The sequence below is a fragment of the Triturus cristatus genome, chromosome 5_2 (genome assembly GCF_964204655.1).
Source record: "Triturus cristatus chromosome 5_2, aTriCri1.1, whole genome shotgun sequence".
Lineage (NCBI taxonomy): Eukaryota > Metazoa > Chordata > Amphibia > Caudata > Salamandridae > Triturus > Triturus cristatus.
Genome location: NC_140588.1, coordinates 349,873,773 through 349,897,505, shown reverse-complemented (window position 1 = coordinate 349,897,505; position 23,733 = coordinate 349,873,773). Strand labels below are relative to the sequence as shown.

General features: G+C 44.1%; 1 protein-coding gene across 6 annotated transcripts in view; it reads right to left on the bottom strand.

Moving 5' to 3' along the window:
- Window positions 1-23,733, bottom strand: part of EXOC2 (exocyst complex component 2) — a 1,204,847-nt gene that overhangs the window by 499,773 nt on the left and 681,341 nt on the right. For all 6 annotated transcript variants that reach the window (XM_085607146.1, XM_085607144.1, XM_085607148.1 and 3 more), the window contains one exon: window positions 1,426-1,487. In XM_085607146.1, coding sequence (XP_085463272.1) covers window positions 1,426-1,487 — 62 coding nt within the window. The remainder of the gene's footprint in view (window positions 1-1,425; window positions 1,488-23,733) is intronic.

Genomic DNA, 23,733 nt, shown 5'->3' with positions numbered 1-23,733 from the left:
GCACTGCCTCTGCAAGACAACATGTGAGGAACTGGAGGGCACCCGACTGCTGCTCCTAAAGGGCTGCGTTTGAAGAACTCACCGGAAATAGCTACTGCAGCTTGAGCGCCCATGAAGAGGGCACACTTGTAGACTTCCATCGTGCAGGTAGGACTGATTTATGGGGCAGACGGCCCAGGGAAGCTTGCCTGTCATATAGCACTTTGGGGCTGGAAAACTTTTGACTTATGAGTTGGAGTGGGACTACTGAGACTTGGACTAGTAGTGGGGCTTAACCTGAATGTCGCCTACATTGAATGGGAAATAATCGGTAACACTAGCGAGAGTAAGGTGGGACTAAGGAACCTACCTGCTATTACATTAGAGCCCTGACCTTAGGGGACTGTGTGTGTAGTTTGTGAATGCTGTATTTTACTTTATGTTGTTAAATAAATGCTCTTTTTTTTTTATAACAACAAGTATTTGACTGGACGATCATTTATTGTTACTGCTGGATGTATTTTGAGTTGTGAGCCAGTGTTCAACCCCATGTAACAACCCCAACGCACCCCCTGGAAGCCTTGGACTGCTTGACCCACACACTACTACTGAGCGTCAAGTGCTAAAGGGGTACTTGGCCCAGTTGCTCAGGATCTATAGTAGGTCAGGCCTCAAGACATGAGGAGTGAAAGACCTCACCCCCACGGTTGGGCCCAGTAGCTCCTGTTTGCCCAGTCAGCATCTGAACGGGGTTCCAACTGTTTATTTGCACACATTGGCATAAATAACACTGCTATACGATAACAGGTAGACCTAGTTATCCGATTTACAGGAACTGTTTGGGTATCACTTCACAAATTAAATAAGTTGTTTAACTAATGTAGATACGATCTGGCTGTCTATTTTTCACTATACGTGTTCTTAACATCCCGCTAGCATTTGATGGAAGATGAAAACTGCACTGATCGTAAAGACGGAAGAAGAGAAAGACAGCAAAACTTTCCCAAAGGGAGAAATCGGGACCTTGCAAGAGGGAGAAAAAGGTTAGGGAGCGCCCGGTAGTGGATGAAAGACTACCAGCCTTGGTATGCGGGGAGCCGAGGATTAATTGCACTGGCCGCCAGCTTCTGAGCAGGGCTTCATGCACCGGCACTCTTTCACAAATTAATCACTGCTAATGTGTTATAGGGCTTATAGTATTTACAATCCAGTCATTATATTATGTACTCACTATATGATTAGTAATTATTCTTAATTTTATTTCTGCCAGAACATAAGGGAATGCAAATACTCATTTACTTGAGGTTGACGCACACTGAAGGCCTAGACACTTAATATAAACACATTTCCCAAAAAATCCTCTCAAACAAATATCAGACTAGTACAGCTATGAGGGTTAACCTGTCATATGTACACAAAAAATGGTAGGTAGAGAATTTAACTCACCAAGGATGTCATCCCTTCATTGTCAACCACCCAGTCTTCTTTTTCTGCTAAACGCTTGACATCTGTATAAACACAAAATTGCAAATATATATGAAGGCTTCATTTCATTTAAAAACACAATATGTGATCTCCACCTCACCGTATTCGTGCGTGTTTGCCTTTTCATAGAATGAGAAACCAGATAAATGGCGAAGTGGGAGTTCTGGAGCTGTCCCATGGCGGCATCGTTACGGCAGGAAGCCACTGAGGCATTGACTAAAATCACGGGGCTTAAGGGCTCTGTTCCATAGAACGCGGCGTCCTGAGCTTATTCAAGTTTCAAGGAGCGCTACCTATCGACTTGGCGCTGCTCATTGTCCGGAGGTCCATTGCTATGCACTGGAAGGCCAGCACATTACCCAGTTTAAAGCATTGGGACACTGCGAAATTCAAATGGGGCAGGGCTGAGTCTGTGGCCCTCAGAAGGAAGGGACCTACCCGATTGATGTGACCCATGGGCAGGCCACTAGCCAGTATTACACTCTGACACCCTGATGGGTCAACTACCCCCCTCCCCCCGCCCCAATAGAGCTCTCAGTTGTAGTTTTTTGAAAGGGTACAAACCAATATGCGCATGGCACTACTCCATCGCGCTGACATGCACCTTTAGACAAAGGGGTTTCACGTACATTCTGCTCCTTAATAACCTACATTGCATATACAGCTTTTATGACCTACACTTACTTATTGTTTAATTACCTGTTTATAACTTAGCACCAGGTACACCGGTTAAAACATGTTTGCTGTCATACTAAGTCTGTGCCCCTTGAGGGAATGACAACCCTGATTTCGCATCTTGTATCTGCATGTATATGACATGCTTATGTTTGGCTATATTAAAAATCAATAAAAATTGGTTAAAAAATAAAAAGAAGTGGGAGTGTCTCCTAGTAGCTTATAGAGGCAGATAAAATGTCGCATTAAAAGAAAAAGTTATGAACCTTGAGTAACAATATTTCTGATGAAATCTATACCTTCCCGTAATTTCGTTACCTTCTGAATATCCCTCAAGTACAAGACTGGATCTAGAAAATGTTTTCCTCAGCAATAGCTCTCTAGTCTTGCCATGTGGCACCACACAACTCTATTCTTGGGTCCGTCTGCCCATCATGGAAGGGCATCAGGCTACGTAATGCGCTGTTTGGTGGGCTGGCATCAGTTCCTTGTATTTTTTCAGCACCCAGCCGAGATATATGGAGAAGACCCAAGAGAGCCCTGCAACATCACATTATAATCAGCAGAAATAACCACTGCATACCGTGGGATCTTATTATGAGTGGCACTGTCCTAGAAGGAGAGTAGGAAGTGCAGTGAAGAGTCGGTGGGAAAATATAGTTTACACCGGAAATATAATTACGAAATGTAAATAACGATAAAGATGCTCACCTTCAGCAATATTTCTTATGAATACTATATATTCCTGCATACTACTCACCTTATGGATATCCTTAAGGTGCCTGACGGGACCAGCGATAGTTCCCCAGCACCACCACATGACCCAGTAAGGGCTCTGTCTCCTCATTACATCGAACTATAAGCGAAGCGTGTTGAATGGAACCAAGAAAGCTTGTTGACAATGACAAGAAAAGTTGATCTGATTGGAATCTAATATGATTGACACTACCTCATAGGTGAAGGAGGTGAGGGCACTGAGGAATTTGATGGAAGATGTAGTATCTACTAGAAATATTACCGAAGATAAGTAACCTTACCTTCTAATTGATAAGGTGTTTCTGCTGATTTCTCACCTTATGAATGAGTCCAGTAGTAATACACTCTTGCCTGCCCCCCCTCCCCCACCCAATTCCCAGCTGGATAGAATACTGATGATTAACTAAGGAAATCATGCAACACAGCCATGGAAAAGCATTCATCTTTGAGCCACCTAAGCTATCAGCCAATAATGTCGAACATAAGCCACTGAGCAATCCCAGGTAAGAACAGTAGAATCTGCCATTGTTCTTGAGAGTGTAAGAACACCAGCTGAGGGTCTTTCTTGGTCAAAGCATAGCGCATCTTAATACAAAGAGTAACTCAATATGAAATAGTCCACGTGCTCACAGCTTTGCCTTTTTTGGCTGTGGTGAAGGCCAGAAAGAGTAAATCACCCTCACGGTTCTGCCCTGTACCGTCAATGTAGAGGAAGAAAGCGGGCCTGGGATCTAGGTTGTATAAACCTTCCTCCTCATTGGTAGACCACTACCTTACTACTGCTGATGTGAATGCCCAGACTCCCTTCACAGAAGGGATGAAAAGCTGAGGGACATCACTTTCTATGGGTACATGAAGGACAAGGTCACCAGCATTTTGGAGGCCTTGGGAGAGTCCACTATCTGTTTGATAAAGAGGAAGGAGGTTGCTAACAAGTATAGCCAATTCAAACTTCTCACACACATACAAAGCCCTACACAACACAGGACCAGAATACCTGTACAGCTGCATACACTTTCACCAACCCACCAGACACCTACGCTCTGCATCATTTGCACATATTCCAGCATCCGCGAAAGCAGACCTAGAGGTTGCTCATTCTACATCACACCCAACACATGGAACGACCTCCCTCAACACATCAGAGCCACCACCTCACTTCTTTAGTTCCACAAGAAGCTGAAGATCTGGCTCTTCGTATAAGCACCTTGGGCACCTCACACCTACACAGCTGCCAATGAGCCTGGATACTCTCTCTGGTTATTAGTGCACTATACAAATCCATATACCATAACAACATTAGCATACAACTGAAGCCTAATCCGGACTATGGGCACACAGAGAAATAAGTCAAATGCATTTGAATCAAAGCCTAAAAAAGTGTGTCCATTCCTATGAATCTCTGAGCTCTGGAAAGAGGCTGGTCCTTGAATGAAGCTTTGACCTTTTCCCTAGTCAATAGAATAATGTCAGCAAACTTCCAGGAGTACAGTACAGACACTGCTCCAAAAGCCCCCTCAGGGGCATATTGGCTTTACTGGGAGTGGTGTTGAGACTGGAATCAGTTTGAGGTGCAGAGTCAGGTGGCATCAGGGCCAGAGCCACGTGAGGTGCGAACCTGTAAGATCTGGTCCCTCCTTGGTGTCTGGCCCAGAGGAATGTGGGACAGTTCTGATATCCAGCATGGTATATCGAAAGCCTTGATCTAGAATGGGTCAGGAAATAAAGCCTGAAACTCAGGTTTAAGTTTCTTGAGAACGGGATTAACTTTGAGGAGGCCAAGGAAAAATTTAGAGAATGGTGCTGCTATGTCTCCACATGTTCCTGTGAGGGGGATAATTTGCTTGAGGAAGAAAAGGACTTCTCCTTCCTAAAACATTTTGGGAAATGTTCAGTCAGGAGACTTGTCAGGAGTGGAAAGGGACCATTTAGGAGTGTCCTTATGAGCCAGAGACACAAAAAAAAATGTAGGCCCATCTCCCTGATGGCCTTGTGATGAATGGAGGTGTGGGAGTCACAGGCCAAAGGGTTGTAGCCGACACCAGTAGCCAAAGTCATGAGGGTCCAACAGAAAAATCCTTTTTAACATCACCAGCCTGAATTGAATCAGGAAGCTTTAGGAAGTAACATTTGACCTAAAAGATGCAGAAAACCTTTGGAGAAATTTCAGAAAACACTGAAGAAGAGCTTTGGACCCACATGGGTAAGACGGGAACAAACAGAAACGGCACCTAGTGCACTGGATGTCACCTTATGTAGTTTGAAGTAATTTCATCCTTGGCAGACAGAGCCACAATTTGGGTTGATCTACACCACCTGGGGGTGCCAGAGACCAACTGCAAAGGAAAACAGTTTGCAGATCCCGTCTGGTGCCTAGATGGTCTTTAAAGGTGAGGGATAAGCAGAAAGAAGTATCCATCAGAAGTGCCCTTTGCCTGGAAAAGAGACGGGTCACAATGCTTAATTTTACCAATTGCACCCGGGATCAAGGAAACAACACACCAACTGCAGCAGTTAAAAGATGAGTAACATTAGGCCCAGACAAGCTTATTTATATAAAGCATTGCCAAAGCCAATAGATCTCCCTTTTGGGACCTACTGGCTTTGCCAATGGCTATCAGACAAGCTGCACAGCTTCCTTGGCGCTGTGCAACATGGTGTAATGGGGTCTCTGACTTTCCATTGAATAGCGACCCAGATGACATCGAGGAAGACCCGTTACCTGCTCATGTAATGTTGTTTCTTCTATTGCAGCCAGTACATTCATCCACGATTTCCCCTTCACCAGTGGAATATTGCCGAGGCTCCTTTAAGGAAGAAAACCTCCTGGACTTCAACCCCACCCATACGGAGTAAGTCACTCCAACCTTGCCACCAACCACAACCAAGAAGTGGCAAGTTTAAATGCCAGAAACTATGTCAGGCGGGGTGTGGTTACATCAGGACGTGAGAAGACACTGACAGGACCGGCAGAAGAGAATCACCTCGCTGAAGAACCTGGCGACTGGTCTCGAGAGGGAGTCTCCATTGCGAAAAACGTCACAGACCGGGAGAAAGGACAGTGGTACCGCAATTAATGATTCGGCAACTAAAAAAGAATTAAAATGCACCAAAGTGTTTTTTTAAGTGGGAAGGGGAAGGAAACCACAGAGGGTTGTAAGCAACACAGGGCGTGATTAGGGGAAGCAACTGTGGGGGCTAAGGGGCGAAAGCAACTCGTTGGGCACGGGTGTGAGAAAAGCAAAGCAGTGAGAGAAAGCAACGTGGAGCTGGCAGAGAGAGGTACACGAGTGAGGGAGAGGAACACAAAGCACATTGATGGGCGTGAGAAGTACACGAGAGAGACAGCTGAATAACACATGCACTTTTGTGGCGTAGTCAAACAAAAAGAAAAAGTAATGCTTGGAAAGCAAGGAGTGGTAGAACACAAGTTATGCATCCATGCTCCACACTATATATTAGAAGGAGGAAATCCCACACAAGCCGACAAATAAGAAGCAATCAAATCAGGGTGACAATAAAGACAACCTATGGTAAGCAATAGAAGGGCTCTAAGCCTACTTTAAGCTTTCCTTCTTCTGCCAGACCCGCACACCAAAGGGGGTCAAGCTGCTTCTGGTGTTACCTCCTGCACGGCTGGCTGGCTCCTTTCCACTCTCAGGCTGGCGGGCTTCTCGGCACTAAGGTTGAGAGAACCAGCATCTTTTAGCAAACAAGACTTCCCGAGATGTCTTATCACCTCTTGGAAGCTGGGGGTCATGCCGATACCAGCTCTGGTTCGGAACTGGAAGAACAAGTGGGTTAGTGGCTCGCTCTTTTATACAGTCAATGCAAACTGTAGATGTGGATTCACTGTATGTGCTTTCACAACTTGTTTGGGGGTCACATCCTTTGTGCAGTCATGCTCCTCACAGCAGTGCAGTTTCCAGTCTTGAGAAGCCACTACAGAGGCACAAACAGCTGTGAGATTTATGCACCTGGCTATCAACAGCCACACAGAATAGTGATCATGGAAGTGACTAAACACTGCCCTCACCTAAAAGGGTCCCAAAAGGGTCCCTTTGTCCCTAACAGAGACTGCAGTTCCACCCTTCACCCCCACCACCTACCAAAATGGCAGTGCTACATGAAGACTAATCAACAGCCACTCTCAGCAAAAGGCCTAATTGAATTTCTAAATGAGCCGTGTCTCCTTTTTCGCCACTTCAGTGTCTAGGTCTCCTCTCTCCAGATTCAGGAACTTCAGCAATCCACTTCCATTCTCTGAGAATACAACCTCAACTCCATCTGGTGCACAGGAGAAGCCATGAACTTCCAAAATGGAGCCCCAGGCCTCCATCTCCTTGCTCATACACAAAGTATGCAGCAAAAAGACCTCATACGTAAAGCACGCAAAACATACACTTGGGATGTTAGCGATAGGATTCTGTTAGACTGAAGCATGATTCATACCACTCTATTCTTCTAACATGTGGAATACTGTTTTTGCACGTGTATGAGTTGTTTGGAATGATTAATCACTATTGCCTACTGTTTCCAATTTGTATGACAAGTACACTGGTTTAACAGTATCAAACAAAACCATAGTGCACTTGAGGCATGAATGTACGACACTTTATACGAGTTTACCGATACCTAACAACCAAGTGCCTAATTTAACTGTTTCTCTAGGTTTGCTGGGTTCACTGAATGTATCTCACCACTGCGACTTCCACTGTGACTTCCAGCATTTCCAAGAAACTGATCATTTATTTCCTCAAGAATGATCTGCAAAGGACTGAAAAACGTTGGGATGGGTTATAAAAAGCGCAAAAAATAGAAGACTGTATGGAATAAAAAACATTATTCGGAAACCAATACTGATCACGGATACTGAAACAAAAGTCTTCGAAGAAGTTGTACCTAGAATCAGACCTCTGAAGATTAATCTCTGAGTGCTGACCAGGGGAGACTTCTGGTTATTGATAAAGCCCAAATCATGCAGTAGGCTCAGGACACCTAAGGCGATGCATAACCAGCGAAGGGGGCAATGCCTTAATTAAAAATACAGTCTCCTAAAGGGGAGTGATTCAGTTACGGACTGTGGAGGTAAGAATCAAAAATAGCGTCTCTATAATAGATTACCTCGTAGACCATTTATGTGTTAATGGAAAATAACTTTGAATACAAAGAAATGAAAGAAGTCCTAGTGTAAGAACGTTCATTAATTGAGTTGGGCTGTAATCAATAATTTGGAAGCGGGGATTTTGAAAAAACATTTTTGTTATAAGTTGTTCCAAAGTAGGAAGAGGATAACGATAGAACGGCGGCAACAGGAGGATCGGCCTTAGACAGAGAGGTGTTAGAGGGGAACGCGAAAATTGCAAGTCAGTTCACGGAACATGGGGGAGGCCGTCTATAGGGCATCTGCCTCCAGAACGGTTTAAGAGATGAGGATAAGGGCTTAATCTAGCATGGTTGCCTGTACCTGTAATGGGCTGGGGGATTCTACCTTCAGAACGCTACAAGAGATGAGGATTAGGGCAGAATTAAGCATGGTTGACTGCACCGGTAATGGGCTGAGAGTCGATGAAACTTCTTGGTTAAATATGGTGGATTGTGCTCGATTTTAGCCGGGGATATATGTGAGGTTATACTGGGGCGGGTAGCCCGTGGGATATACGTAATCAGATGGCAGGGGTTATGGGAGGAAGACCACTGTAGTGGAACAGTCAGCACACATAGTTATTATTTACTATCAGTAAGAAATCTTATTTTTTATTCGTTAGAGCTAAATTAGACGTATCATATTTTTTGTAGATGAGTACCTTAATATGCCAAATGACTCAAATGCCAGAGACGAATTAACATCACAGAACATGTGACTTTTCATGAATGACTGAGGTAATACGATTACATACCTAATTAAATTTATAACTGAAAAGGGGTCAATACCATGATTCTTGCAAAAGATGTATATAGGATATTTAGAATGTTTTTTTCATTTATGGGGGGTGAGGACTCGCCATACACAGGGAAACCTTTGACCACTACAGATGAGGGTATTGCCAGGACCAGATTACATGTGACTGGAAATGGGGTGTCCAACAGAATGTGCACAGTTTGGATGGTATTGCTTTGCTGATTAATGATGAAATGTAAGGAGACTGCTTTAATTATATTCATCAACGCTTGATTTAGAATAGATTGGAAAATAGGCAGGGAGGAGTTTTTTGTGCAAAGGGAAAGATTTGAACTATGTTTGTTTTATTTTTATATTAAGAAGCTTGGAAGTATAGTTTTTTTATGTGTTTGTTTTCTAATTTACAGCCCTCATGATGTCCATAATGAACGCAACTATTTGGCTGGATTGTTTGTAATAATTTGTTCTGGATGAAATACTTGGATCGAATAATAAACAAAAAAATTGGAAATATATAAGGACACTGTTCGGACTTTCCTTAAACAAACAATGTTAAATGGACTATAAAAAAGCAACTTGCTTGTGAAGAATTTACGAATGGCGCGCTCTTTTTTGTATTAGTTGTAGCAATGCCTTAATTAACCTGCTATTCCAAGTAGCAAAGAATCTGCATGCACTTCTGACCTACTTAGAGAAGCTGCCACAAGAGCCAGTACTTCAAGGTATGGTCTTCAGACCAAATGGTAAAAAAGTTAATTGATAGTGCTGAGAATCCAACAGAGACCCACTGGTAATGCCTGTGAGTGGGAAGGACAGGAGGGTGAAAGTATGTGCCCTGGGGGTCCAGGGACACCAATCAAATCCCAGTATTTGGGGTTAACATAGCCTGATTCAGGGACAGCATTTTGAAGTTGCATTGCTAAATGACTAGAATCAAGAGGTGAAGGTCATGGATGGGCCTCAAATGTAAGTAGTAAAGGGATATTGCTCTGAGCCCCTTTCCTCCAAGGGCTGAACGTCAATGGCTCTTTTGCACTGTAGAGCAAGAAACCTTTGTCTGAGATCGAGGCATATGCTGGAGAGCAGATCCTGGCAGAAGGAGGAGAAAGGAAGGGGACATTTTTGCCCTTCTGGATGAGCTGGATCACCCAGTGATCCATTTGATCATCTCCTAACTGGTGAAGAAACGCGCCACCCCTTCCCATTACCGGAAACTGGTGGTGTTAGGGAGAGGAGGAATCAATGAGCCTCTGAGATAGCAGTAAGAGCTGGATCACCCAGTGATCCGTTTTTACAATCTCCTAACTGGTGAAGAAACAGGACACCTCTCGCCATTACCGGAAATTGGTAGTGTTAGGGAGAGGAGGAGTCAATGAGCCTCTGAGACAGCAGAGGTAGCAAAAGATGGCAGGGACGGCATATGCCTCTAAGATCGTTACTTGCTGCAAAAGGAGAGGAATGGTTCTGAGGGTTGCTGCTGATGTGTTTGTTATTCCATGGAGTAGGATAGGATAGGATATATGTTTGTAGAGCGCTCGATTGCCATGGCGTCTTGGCGCTAGTGTATGTGAAAGGGAGTACAGTCTGTGTTACCAGGGGGACTAGGTGGAAGTAAACAGCCATGTCTTCCTAAAGAGTTGCCGGTTAGATTGAAATCTCATGGCCACTGGCACTTTATTCCATAGCTTTGGCGCACAGTTCAATAAAGTCCTGCCACCCCATCTTGATCGCCTAATTTTTGCAGTCTGGATTAGGCCCAAATTTGCAGATCCAAGAACACGAGAGGGGGTATAAGGTAGGACATTTTTTGGGATGTCATCAGCGCCACCACCGTAAAGTGCCTTGTGCACCAGGCATAAGGCCTTGAATTCCACGCGCTGCTGGATAGAAAGCCAGTACGGTGACCTAATTCCTGCTGAGGTCGATTGTCCTTTAGGTATATTCAAAAGCAGTCGTGCTGCAGCGTTCTGTAGAGATTGCAGTTTCCTCATCTGGGTCTTGTCAATGCCCAAAAAAAGGGCATTGCAATAGTACAGTTTGGACAGCGATCGTCTTTTGCAGTTCTTGTGAGATAAAAGGAAATATCTTCCTTAAGGTGTTCAATAGCTCAATCTTTTAGGTACTATGGATAAAACTGATTTACCAGGGAGGCGAAACCCAATAAGCACAAACAGGCACAACTGTTTTAAAAAATCTACGGGTAGAAATTTTATTTGAAGCATCTTAATGCCTTTGAAGGGCAGTTCTATTAGGGTTTCTTAGACATCTTCCCAGAACACTGTCTCGCGTCCAAACAAAGCGCTGCAGGATAATGGCTGTACCCATGGATGGAGCCACCACCTGAAAACATTCCTGCCACATTTCAACTTTTGTTTAAAGATGTCCAGGCCGTTGCTGACCTGATCTGAGAATGTCTTCTTAGCAGGCCGTTGACAAGTCTGATAGTCATTTTCACAAAGTCCCATAAAATGGGGACATAGTAGCAAAGAAGGCACACAGTCTTTTCAGCATGAAGATATGGGCTGCTAGAGTGGAAGTCTGTTTGGCTCAGAGAGTCAAGCCTCTTAAGACTCTTGGTCTGCATGGGCCATAGGAAAATCACTGGGTGGGGTGTTTTGGGGTGAGAGGGGTGTTAGTCCAACAGAAGAGACTTGAACCACGACACTCTCCTGGGAAGGGTACAAGGACAAAATCTTTGCATCACATGGTGGAGATCCATGTTGTTGTGCAATTTATGTATAGACTGTCCGTCTGGAGAAGGTTTTGTACCAGGTAGCCAACACCAACTCCAACAGCGCCTCGCTGAACAGAAGCAGCGGTTCCTAGACTGCAGGAGGTGACTTTAGGATTTCAGTTAAAATGTTAGACTTTGTCTCAATGGTAAACAAGGACAGTGCCTCAACTACTTTCCATTTCACTGTAGTGAACAAATACAACGACCTCTGAAGGGTGCCCATAAAGGAAAGGGATGTTCACTTCTGGAGATGTGTCCAGGCAACTTGCATATTTTCACACCACCATGGGGGCATTCTTGGACATCAAAGCTTTATAAAGTTCTCTTAATGAATAAATAAATCAGTCCAGATAAATGCCGGGAGCAATTTATCTGCCTTCTAGTCAGCATCCTAAGTACGCCAAAAGTTTTGTCAGGCAAAGCAAGATCATTAAAATGTGACCCAAAGAGTTCTTCCATCTGTGCAAATATTTTTGGCCTACGGAGGTGAACTGGCAGGAGTTTGTCATCAAAACAAGAATGAAGCTCTTCTCTCACCACTCTGATAAAGCAGTAGATTTCAAAGGTAGATGGGATACCAAAATCAGTTCCGAAGGTGGAGCAGAGGGCACAGGGTTCTACACCTTGTTGGGCACTGGTCTCATTAGAAGGGGTGCCAAACCAGAGTCTGTGGAGGTATGTTGTCATCTGGTGTCAGGGCAAGCCTTGGAGACTGACCCAGAAGTTAATGGGACTATCATGAATATGTCCAGCATGGCCTCATGAAAGGCCTTGACCTGCGCAGGGTCAGCAGATTGAGTCAGGAGCTCCTACTTCATCTTTTCAAGGAAGAGACTGGCACCGGGGGAGCATTTAGTCTCTGAAATGCCTGAGTAGTGGAAATGTGTCCCTATTGCTGAACTGTCCAGAGAAAGAAAGGGACCTTTTTGAGGTGTCCCTGTGTGCCTTGGACAAAATTAACTTGTCTTTCTGCTCCCTGATGGCCTTCGGGTGCATCGAGTAACAGGAGCAACAGGCCAAGGTATCGTGGTTGGACATGACATCGAGATGGTGTGTGGATCTGGCAAACATATCTTTTTACAGTTTAAACCCAAGACTGCAAGAGGAGACATATGAGCTGCTTGTTGTCTGTAGAGGAGGAATTTAGTCAATGAAGCACAGAAAAAGAGCTATGGACACGCTTCAATGAGGCACAGAAAAACTGAGAGGAACCCCAGTCACTAGACGACATCTTACATATACAGATAGTGTCACATCCTGAGTGGGTGAATTCACAGCTGAACTCATATGCAACCTACCTGTATACCAAACATGTATTATTGTGGAGAAGATTCCGAATCCAGTCTGACACCTGGAAGATATTTATAATGTGAGGAACCTGCAGAAAGAAGTGTCCATCTGAACATATTTTGGTGAAATCTTTGATAAAATCTTATGAAAAAAATGGCACAATGGCTCATTCTACAGAAACTTTTTCTGGCTACTTTAGAAGTCTTTAGAGAAAGAGTGAAGGTGAATGCAATGTAGAGGAGTGGCCCACTGAGCCCACACACGGAATTGGCTCACCCAAAGTTTCATTCAGCAGAACACCCAATCAAACAGTGTTTAAACTTTAATTTGGCCCAAATACTTCATATGACATTTTTTTGCTGCCTTTATTTAATCTTTACCTTTACTTTGTCTGCATTGACCGAGTACCACCACCACCAGGAAAAATACTTTTAAGTTGTCATGTCCCAGAGTGCATGGGTGTAGAGTCCAAGGAGTCACTCAGCATTGGCAGACCTTAGGGCAAGGATGGAAGAAGAAAACATTGTCTTGCCAAATGTTTAAATATGTTTGTAATCAATGTCTGGAGTATTACATTGAAAAGCCATTTGAATCCAATTTACTGGTGGATGCCCGCACCACCAAACCATCAAGGGCTGGATGTAGACTTTAAAAAAATCAGGGTCGCCTGGAGCTGGTCCATAAGACATGCGACTTGGCAACTACCCTGAGGGCCACAACATGGTTTAGCCCAGGTGCCCAACATTGAACCAGTGAGGGCCTCATTGAAGGGCAGCAGAAGTTCCATCGGTGCCGGGCCAGCTTGAAGGACCTCAGTAAGGACATTCGTTTATACCTTGATAGTGGGGAGGTGGATATTATGGACTTCAGCAGCTCTCTCAATGACTGTTGCAAAGGACTTTAACAAGTTGTTGGTCCCGGAGGGAAAACCAACCCAACATCAAGTGAGGTATCCAGTCCACTAGCATCTACTACAGCTAAAGGCAGCTTGAGAACCTAAGCAGTCTTTCACAATACACAGTAAATGAAGCCACATACTCAGTAGCATGCCCCAAAGGACAATCTAGATCAACATCAGGCAAAGCATCCAGGCTACCAGCACTTTGAAGGGGTTTATTAGTCCTCAGCATCTGATCTGTGCATATAGGAGGTGAACAGCCTTGACTATATTTTCTTCATCCTGATAGACCATACAGCAAGGGTTTCAAAACTTTTCTGTAATAGGAGCTACCTGTGTTCAATGAAAATCCTCCTGCGCTATTATTATTATCATAGATATTGCATTCACCACATCAAATAAGATTACATTCATTGCCACTGTATGCAAGATTACTAGTGGTGATCACCTTCGTGCTTCAGGCATGGTTGCCAGCAGTAATGTAAAACATGCTTTGTAAATGAGCAATGTCTCTATATGGGTACTACATAACAGACATCGCTGCAGTGCCCTTAGAACAAAGTTGTTAATATTTGTAATGGTGTTTGCAAAACCATTTGATTTGTATCACTCAAATATCAGCTTTAAATATATTTTGGAAATTAAACCCTTTTTCTCCAAACATTAGCTTATGAATTCTGAAAATACATTATTTTTGTTTCAAATACACGCTTTTCAATTTTGGCAAACATTAATTCAACAAAGGAAAAGCTTCATATTTAGTACACCTGGCCGCACAATAGAGAGCTACTTACAAGTAGCTGGAGAGATACAAGTACCTCAAGAGCTACTCATTGGAGACGCGCGCCATAGAGGGATCTGAGTCAGATCCAAAAAGGTCTCACTGTATTAGAGCATTAATTAACAGGGCAGGGGCCTATGGACTGCTGCTTCTAGGCACTGCTGTGTCTTTCATCTAGATATAATAAAGAGACTGAGATTTTGGAAAATCATCAAACCCTGAGACTATCTGAAAAAGGTGACGGTGGCTCTGAGGGCGGAGCCAACACCAACACAGTTGCTGAAGGCAGAAGGACAGGCAAAAAGAATGAGGAGAAGACAGCACAAAAGCGTTGCTCAAAGTTGCCAGAATGGCACTGCCTGGAGCAGGGCTAGGATCTGACAGCATGGAGTCATCAGCGAACCTATTGGATTCTTGGAACCCAAAGGTGCACCAGAGGGAGCTGTGGGAGAACACTAGAAAAGGAATGCCAGTGCTGCCTGGGTTAAAGCAGCAATGTGCACAAGGTCTGTGCTAGGGGCTATGAAAGCGAGGAGCACCACACTTGGCTTAATAACTATCAACTCCAGCGCTGAGACTGATGCAGAGGTCTGGGAGCACAGCCGCTGGCTGGCCAATCAACCTCTGGATCTCAAAAGAAATCCAGAGATCGAAGGGTCTCATCTGATCTGTCTACGTGACTTCTCCTTGGAAAAAGCCTGCTTGGAGGACTTACTGGGAGAGCCAGAGCGTAAACTTCCACTGCAGCTGGAAACAGAGCATGGCGAGGAGAAAGACACCAGATATAGATATTGTAAGGGTCAAAAATAGATGTCGGTTTACACAAGAGTAGCAACGTTTAAAAGCCTGAAAGCTTTGGAGGGTACCAAATATTCAGCACGTGTAAAACTTAACAACTGAAAATTCAGAAGACAACAAATCCGGATCCACATCCCAGGGCGAGGGATAAAAAATAAAAACAAGCATCTGTAATGCAATAGGTCTCGCATTTACGCGAGTCTGAGCTATTGACATTGCAAATGACAATGCCTTTTATTTTTGTTTTCGGTTTTAAAACATAAATAAAAGGCATTGTCATTTACAATGCCAATAGCTTAAACTCGCCTAAATGCGAGACCTATTGCATTGCAAATACTTGTTCAAATATGCAATGGCCACCGTGAAGTGAAAGCCCTGCCCTTTGAGGTTACCCAGGAGCAGCGATGCCACATAGAGAAAATGCACAATGTGATTGGGTGGAGGAGAGGGACAGAGTAATACAGCCTGGCTGGTGGTAAAATCAATGAGGAAAATTGAATCTCTCTGGAAGCTGATCAGTGGTATGACAGATGCTGCTTTTCGTCAGATAGTTCTTCTGTCCTCCGAGCTCATGTGTATGCTCTTTGATACGCATGCGTATAGTGTAAGAAATGCATGCTTACACAAAACAAACTACTTAAAAATGCATCTTTGTGCGGTGCACAGTAGAGAGATCCGCATCAGAGCATCGGGCACGCGCTGTGCTCGGACACGCGGCCAGTGTTACAAAGTCTGTCTGTGACTATCAGATGCTCTCAGCATTGGTTCCCTGAGTGCCATTGATGGACACAGAAACAGCACTCCAAATATTCACTGTCTGGCTGTCAGCATGTGTATACCATAGCTGGTAGGAGACGTAAAAAAGGAAAGAAGAACCGGAAGACAGCAGAACACGACTGATGGGAGAACTGGGAAAAAAAGAAAAAAGAAGAAAGGAAATAGGAAGCAGCCGGAGAACAATGAAAACGGGGAAAACTCTAACAACATGGCAGTCGCCAGTCCAGGTGGGCGGGGCCAAAAGTGGACAAGGCGGTAACCCAAACAGCGTTTAACAAACGATAATGAGTGCCAATTCAAAACAAGGGCGGGGCTTAAAATCCCTTCCGAAACTGTATCGATTCCAAAAGGCCCTCGCATGGTGAGTGTAGCACATGTGCGCTGCTAACGCCAGGCGAGACCTAATAAACTGATTTTGGATTACACCCAACAGAGAAGGAGAGCAGTTGCAGTTTCTAGATTACACCTGGCACCTTTCATGAGGAGAGGAATCTGCAGATAAAGTATCTATCAGAATTTTACTCTAGGATTCATGCTGCACAAACTTCAGGTTCACAGATGAGCACATTCTCAACTGTTACTCCGATCTCTCTAAATGACAGACAAACCACAAATACGCAATTATTAGTAATTCAATAGTGAGATTTTCACTTGATTCATGAAATCGCCACTTCTGATCTGTGGTAATGGTAATTGGGGCAGTGCAGGGAAGGAGATCACAAACTACCAAATGGCCCATATATGTAAAGCAGTTAATTTAGCAAAAGATAGAAGGTGACTCAGTCATTTACCAGTTCATGGTAAGAAAACGGAGGACCAACTGATTTACTACAGGAACGTGCAGCTCTGTTTTTAAAGACTTTTCCCTCATATAAAAGCAAATGATACAATGAAACAATACAATGCCCTCTCCTGTAATATTGAATGTTTGCATCCTGCTACTATCTTTCCAATGGTGTCAACAGGATGCCAGCTGCACATTCCCAAATGGAATGGTCTTTATGATCTCATCCCAGTTCAGTCAAGTTTTTTGAGACCCCACACAAACTGCAAAAATCGCCAGCAGGCCTAGCTCTAGAGCAAAGTATCATCTGTCAGACACTTGGTCACTGAAAGAGAGAGAACGGCGACAATGGTGCTTATGCTGGTCAGAGCTGAAGGATATAGCTGTGCAAAGAAGTGTAATGTTTTTTCACTCCCGGCTCTCAGTTAGTACTGCCGTTTTAAATGTGTAACAAGGCAATACACAAAATATTGACTTTCTTTAGCAGGACAGATTCTTCATTACTTCTCTGCCACACCGGATGCCAAATTCACTCAGTGTTGGCACAAAAGGATGTGAGCAGAGGTCCAAGTAACACTTACAGGCAAATGTGTCTTCTTAAGAGAGTGTGGACAACCTTGGGTCTTGTATACTGAGGCACAGAAGGCAGGGTATCAGCCACCTGCAGAAAGAACTTATCTGGCAGGATTCTAAAACCTGAAGGTTCATTCGGAAATGGCAGACGTTGCACAACATAAATCCCTCTAATATAGCAGAACTTCAATCATCAGCCAACTAAAGTTGACTAACTATTCAGCAAAATCCTGTTTGATCATGGGCTTTTCCAACTGATGACAATAAGGCATGAGAACAGAATCTTTTAAAGACTGGCTAAAAATTCAAGTAAAAGGGTTAGCATTCATGAGATTGATGATGTTGACTTTCCTCTACAATCTGTGCTTCCGGGTGCACCCTGTTCGTTAGTTGGTTGAATAACTGAATTAATTTGAATTATTTCATGTATTTTAATGGATCAACAGTCCTATTAACATATTTATGATCTTTCTAGTGGCAAGGTTTGGGGAAAATTGGGAGCGAATTATTTCCATTTGGTATGCTTGACACTTAGGCACCAAAGGCGATTGAGCCAGCCAACAGTCCTCTCTGTGGCACTTGGAAGTGGTGTTGAGTCAAGATCAATAGCAATATGGAACTGAGGCCCATCAATACTTCTAAAATGACAATACATTCTGACAGAGGTACACAACTGTTTGGGCCAACAGCTTTTGTACCATTTCAGTTGTTGCTGCTTCTGATACACGCTTTTTCAAGTATCTGGTTATCTGTCTGATATTCTGACCTGTTCCTCTGCCTTTGAGCTCCCAGAGATTTGCAGCAAAAAGTTGCCAGGTTCAGCCACATACTGAACAGTGCTGCAGAGGAGAAGGGTGGGCACCAGCTTAAATGTAGCAACACAAATCGCATCTACGTTGTGAGCTGCAGTGAACCGACAATTCCTACACTAGTTAGCTAATACCAGTGAAAAGGTAGGGACGTCTCGTTGCAGTCTTCCCTTTTCTTGGCATCAGGAACTGCTCTTCCCTGACACTCTAAGATCAATCAAATAAACAAAACCTGAATAATCACATCCCAATCTCTGGTCAGAATAACCAGCCTGCCAGACCAGCCTTCACCTCCAACTATAGGGCAATTTGTTCCTAGCTTATTCACTCCTAAAAGTGCTACAACATATAAGAACAAGTTACTTACCTTCAGTATCACTCTTTCTGGTAGATACTCAATCTAGCTGCAGATTTCTCATCTTTAGAATAACCCCAGGTTCAAGCCTGGGTCCACAGGATTTTTAAGCATAGCCCCAGAATGCTGATAGGTTACGTTGTGTGGCTCAGCGTCGACTCTGTTCCAGACTGGAAGTGACAGCTGCAGCCGCAAATAAACACAACCCAAGTGCACTGATTGCAGTTTTTTTGATGACACTCTCCGCACTCTCGAAAGCAGAGCTAAAAAACCAATTAACTGTGTTAAGTGTGCGGATCTCTTATTTAGGACCTTTTGGATTGCAAAAAGGTTATGTCGCAGAACGAGAAGGTGGGACGGTGGTGAGGAATTTGTGATTAGAGTAACCACCAAAAAGAGTTTTACCTTGTTTTTCCGATGGATACATTCAACCAATCTTCCCTCTAATTTGTCCTCTGAGTGCAGCAATAAAGGATTTCTGTGCACTGCAGCCAAAGCTGTGTACATTGAAGGCATGCAACAACTCATTATACAAGCAAGTGTAGCAGGCTGGCTATCACACTCAGTATTTAAAACTCTAAATAGAGCCAGTGAACAAAGGTTGCTGTCAGCACAAACAGTTAGAGCGAAGATTCTTTTAATGCCAATGACTTAAAAAAAAAAAGTAGGACCTTCAAATCATTTTCAGCAGCTGTCATAGGTGGCAGGGTGTCTTACACTGGTACACACGAGATCCTTCTGGAGAGCCCACCTGCGACGCCAACTGTTACGTTTTTTTAAAAAAAGTACCAAAAAACTTAAGGTTTCATGGTCAAGTTTCCCCATATCCCGACTCGTAATCTGTATGCCTTAAACTCCAGAAGGGACCAGGCTTCGGCATGCCAAGGCATACACTGTCAAACATTTCCAAAAACTGTCATGTGACACTTAACACATTTTGCCTAAAGGCCTTGAATGGGACGTGCTCCAACATTCCTATTATCACCCACAGCTGTACATGCGGATATCTAGATGGAATCAACCACTTTCTGTTCTAAAATGCATCACTACATGTCCATAGTGTGAAAAGCTTGGCACAGATGGAAATCAGGATGACAACGAGGCACATTCTGCACAGAAGCTGTTTAAATAAGGTCATTGTTTTTCACAATTTCTGGAATATACCAAGTTAAAAGCAGGTGGCTTGATAGGAGTTCTGACCACAACTCAGAGACTGCAGCAGGGAGCAAGCAGAGTGCTCACCGCCATATTTTTGTTAGTGATGCAAGTGCAGTTCACTGTTTTGCCAGCCAATCAAAAAGCTCACAAATTGTCATTATGAGATATGGCATGCTCCTTACAGTGATGAAGACACCTACAGTCTTCTGAAATACAAAATATATATTGTAGAAAACGCTTTTTAAGCTTTTCTTATTTCACTCTCCCTGGCCCATGTTATTTCCCATTCTGTATATCCCCTTTGTTTTGGTTATGATTCATTTACGACACGTCTGTTTTCTATTTTAGTGGTACTGCAGATGAGCACCATAGAGTGACTCGTACCCCAAATATTAATAAATGTGTTTTTTATGTTTCCTAGCATGATGGCCTGATCTGTGGAATCAAGGAGATGGAAAGGATATGGCAACAAAAGGTGTCAAACAGCCCCATTCATTGAGTGACTTAACCAGACCTAGTTTTTTTTAGCCAACAGCTTAAAGAATGATGGGACTTGTAGTTTTACTTTGGCAGTCAGAACTACCGACCTACAATCTGCAACATCATTGGCGCTCTTGGCTCAACAAGCAGGAATGGCTGAAAGTCTTTTCTATAACATGGCAGAAGTTGACAATGTGAATATTTAAATAAACTCCTGCTTTTGTGCGTTTGAGGGAAACATCTCGCCATTTAGGTTATTTTCTTTGGTTTTCAATTTAACCATTGATGCATCAGCAATCACTGTAATCACAGCCAAGGGAAAAGCGAATAAAGAGTACAAACTATATAATATAGTTTCCTGATGACTTCCGATTTTGCTTGGCAGGTCCCATTAGTTAAAAATAAAGAAAACGAAAAACCACAAAGTGCATCAGGAATGCTGTACAGCATCGCTAAAAGTTACTGGTAAATGCCAATAGGTCCCATTGGTTTTGCTAATGCATATTTATTTTGTTAACAGTGTGCAACACGTGTTTCCCCACTGAGATGTCCGGGTTATGGTAAAGTGCATGTACCTAGTGGCGGTGATTTGAATAAATTGGTAATTTCTAGCTTTCAGTAATATTCTCCATTACTGACATGAACATTTTACAAATAGTGATTACTGGCAGTATAAATTTGTAATTTCGGTCATTCTGATCAGTTTGCTACGTACCTTTAATCCTTCTGTTTCTATGCCTGTCCAATGTGTTTCTTTTAAATAACTGGCTTAACCCAAATGACAAATTGCAGAGCAGGAGGCATTAGAAAGAGCCAACAGTTCCAGTCCACGCAAGCCCCCAGCTGAGCCCCTGCTACAGCCCTCGCAAACCTCTGGGTGGTATTGGGAAGAGCTTTCTCCCATCAGAAGTCCGACGCCTCTACCACCTTTGTCCCACTCAGTTCAGTGCCGTGCAAGAAGACAAACATTAGCTTTTGGATAATGTTTCTCTCCTGGAGCATGGAGCTGAATGCGCGCTTCCAAACGGACTTTGGGAGAAAGCAGAGTACACACAACCTGCAGAGAATAAAGCTTTCAACCGCAGATTCCTCACTTGAAGAACAGATAACAAAGCAGTACCACCCCAGGTGGTGGGTCAGTCGAATGGCTCAGATCAAAAAGTCCTGCAAGATCGAATGACCAAAATGCCCTTCCCGTCGTGCCTGGTTTCCAAGGCAGTAATGCCTCGGGAATAGATGCTCGCATTGAGGCCTGACAAATATCCAGGACAGGCACTCCACATGCTAATGCAGTGGTAGCAGTCTTGGCCCCAGTGGAATAGGTCCTTAATCCTCCTGGAGGCTGCTTCTTAGCGACCGCATAGCAGATCCGAATGCAGTGGGCTATCTGCCAGGACAAAGTTCTTTTCTGTACAGCCTTGGTTTTCTGTACCCCAGAGAACCCCAAAAAGAGCAGATCACCCCCCCAATCGTTTTTGGTATGATGGATGTGAAAGGTCAGTGCTATTTTGGAGTCCATATAATGGAGCCTCTTTCGAAGAGGGAGGTGAGGTGGAATAAAGAACGTTGGAAGTGTGATGGCCAGTCCAACATGAACGTGAGTCACAACCTGTGGAATTAAGGCCACTCTAGTCCTCAGCCCCCATGTGTCCTGAAAGCAGGTGGTGTAGGGAGGCTGGACTGAAAGAGCTTCAAGTTCACTCATGCCACGAGCTGAAGTTATTGCAATGAGAAAGACCATCTTCTGATTCAGGATAATTAGAGGATAGCTTTACATCTGCTCAAAAGGGTACACATAAGGTAAGTAAGGACAAACCTACGGTCCCACTGTGATATCAACAAAGGGTTTAGGAAGAAACACGTGGGTTAATTCACTGAGAAATTAGATCACAACAGGCAAATTGAAGAAGGACAGTTAGTCCGGTAAATGCAAACATCCAGACAAATAAATTAACAGTGCCCACTGCAGGTCCTTGCTTGGTCAAAGACAAAAAACAACAATAGATCCACCAGTTTGGCCTGCAATGGGTTTGGATTACGGGTGCCAAACCAAGCACAAACTTGTCCTACCGTAAACTGTGTTTGTAGAAGGACGCCTACCGAAAGGAGGGAATCCACTACTTCGGGAGGGAGATCAAATGCTGTCAACTGCCTCCTCTCAATCTCCACTCTCCTGGCCCAAACCGAAGCTACCAGGATGGCATAGGCCCAGTTGTTTCTGATGATCTTCAGAACTCGGTGTGTTAGAAGTAGTACCAGGAAGGCATACAGAAGTCCATGCTCCAATCTAGGCAGAATGAGTCTCCAAGAGAGAGTCTTGTGGGAAATTATAGCATGCAAAAATGCTGACATTGGCAATTCTCTGTAGTGGTGAAGAGATCGAGTCAGGGTTCTCCCCATTTTTGGTAGATGGCCTTCACTACCACCAGGTTTAACTGCCATTTGCGATCCACATGGCGTCGTCAGCTGAGTTGGTCCTCCAGGATGTGCACGATAAGGGAAATGGCCTGATAATCCAGCCAGTTCCAAAAGGTGCAAAGACTCCAGCATATTGCCGAGGATCCCAATACTCACTGTTTGCTTCAATCCCACATGGCAGTGGTGTTGTCTGTGAGGACCTGAGCAAGCCTTTCCTTGATGGATGGCAGGAAGACTTTTGACAAAGCAAATGTCCCAAAACTTCAGCAAGTTGATGCGGAAATGGGTCTGCGCCGGAGACCAGAGTCCTTTGATTCCCACCTATCCCAGATGATATCCCCAAACCAGCAGTGACACATTTGCCACCACCGCCAGAAGTGAGTAAGGCAGGGAGAGGGAAGAGAGTCTGCCACTGGTCCAACGGCAGCCAAACAGCCATCTCTGCTGAACTTTTGCAGCCTCCCTGGAAACCTTATGACATCTGGCAGGTTCTCTTCATGCTCAACCCACTCAGACTTCAGATCCCACTGCAGATACCTGATGTGTCACCTGGCATGGTCGACTAGTAGGATGCAGGAGGCTAATAGGCGAAGATACCTCAGAGCCACCCTCACTGTGATCCCAATGTTTCAACCTTGGTCCTGGATCTCAGACTGAATACCCGGGCACGCTGATCCAGAAAGAAGGCCTTGTAACCAGATCAAGGATAGCTCTGATGAAAGGAAGCCTCTGTAAAGGATTCCGGTGCGACTTAAGCATGTTGATAGTGAACCGTCATATGGAAGTAGTCGACAAATGACTCTGGTGAACCTGCCTTCAACAGTCAGTCATCGAGGTAGGGGAAGACTGGTATACCCAATCTTTAAAGAAATGCTGTGAACACCGGCATCACCTTCGTGAACAACCGAGGAGCACTGGTGAGACTGAAGGGGAGCATGGCAAAGTGAAAATGCTCCTGGCCTACCTTCAACCACAAATAACTCCTGTGGGCCAGCAGAACAAGGAAAATGTGGTCCAGTTCTACCATCCAGTCTTTTGGATCCAGGGAGCTAGAACCTGGGCCAACGTAGCATCCTGAATT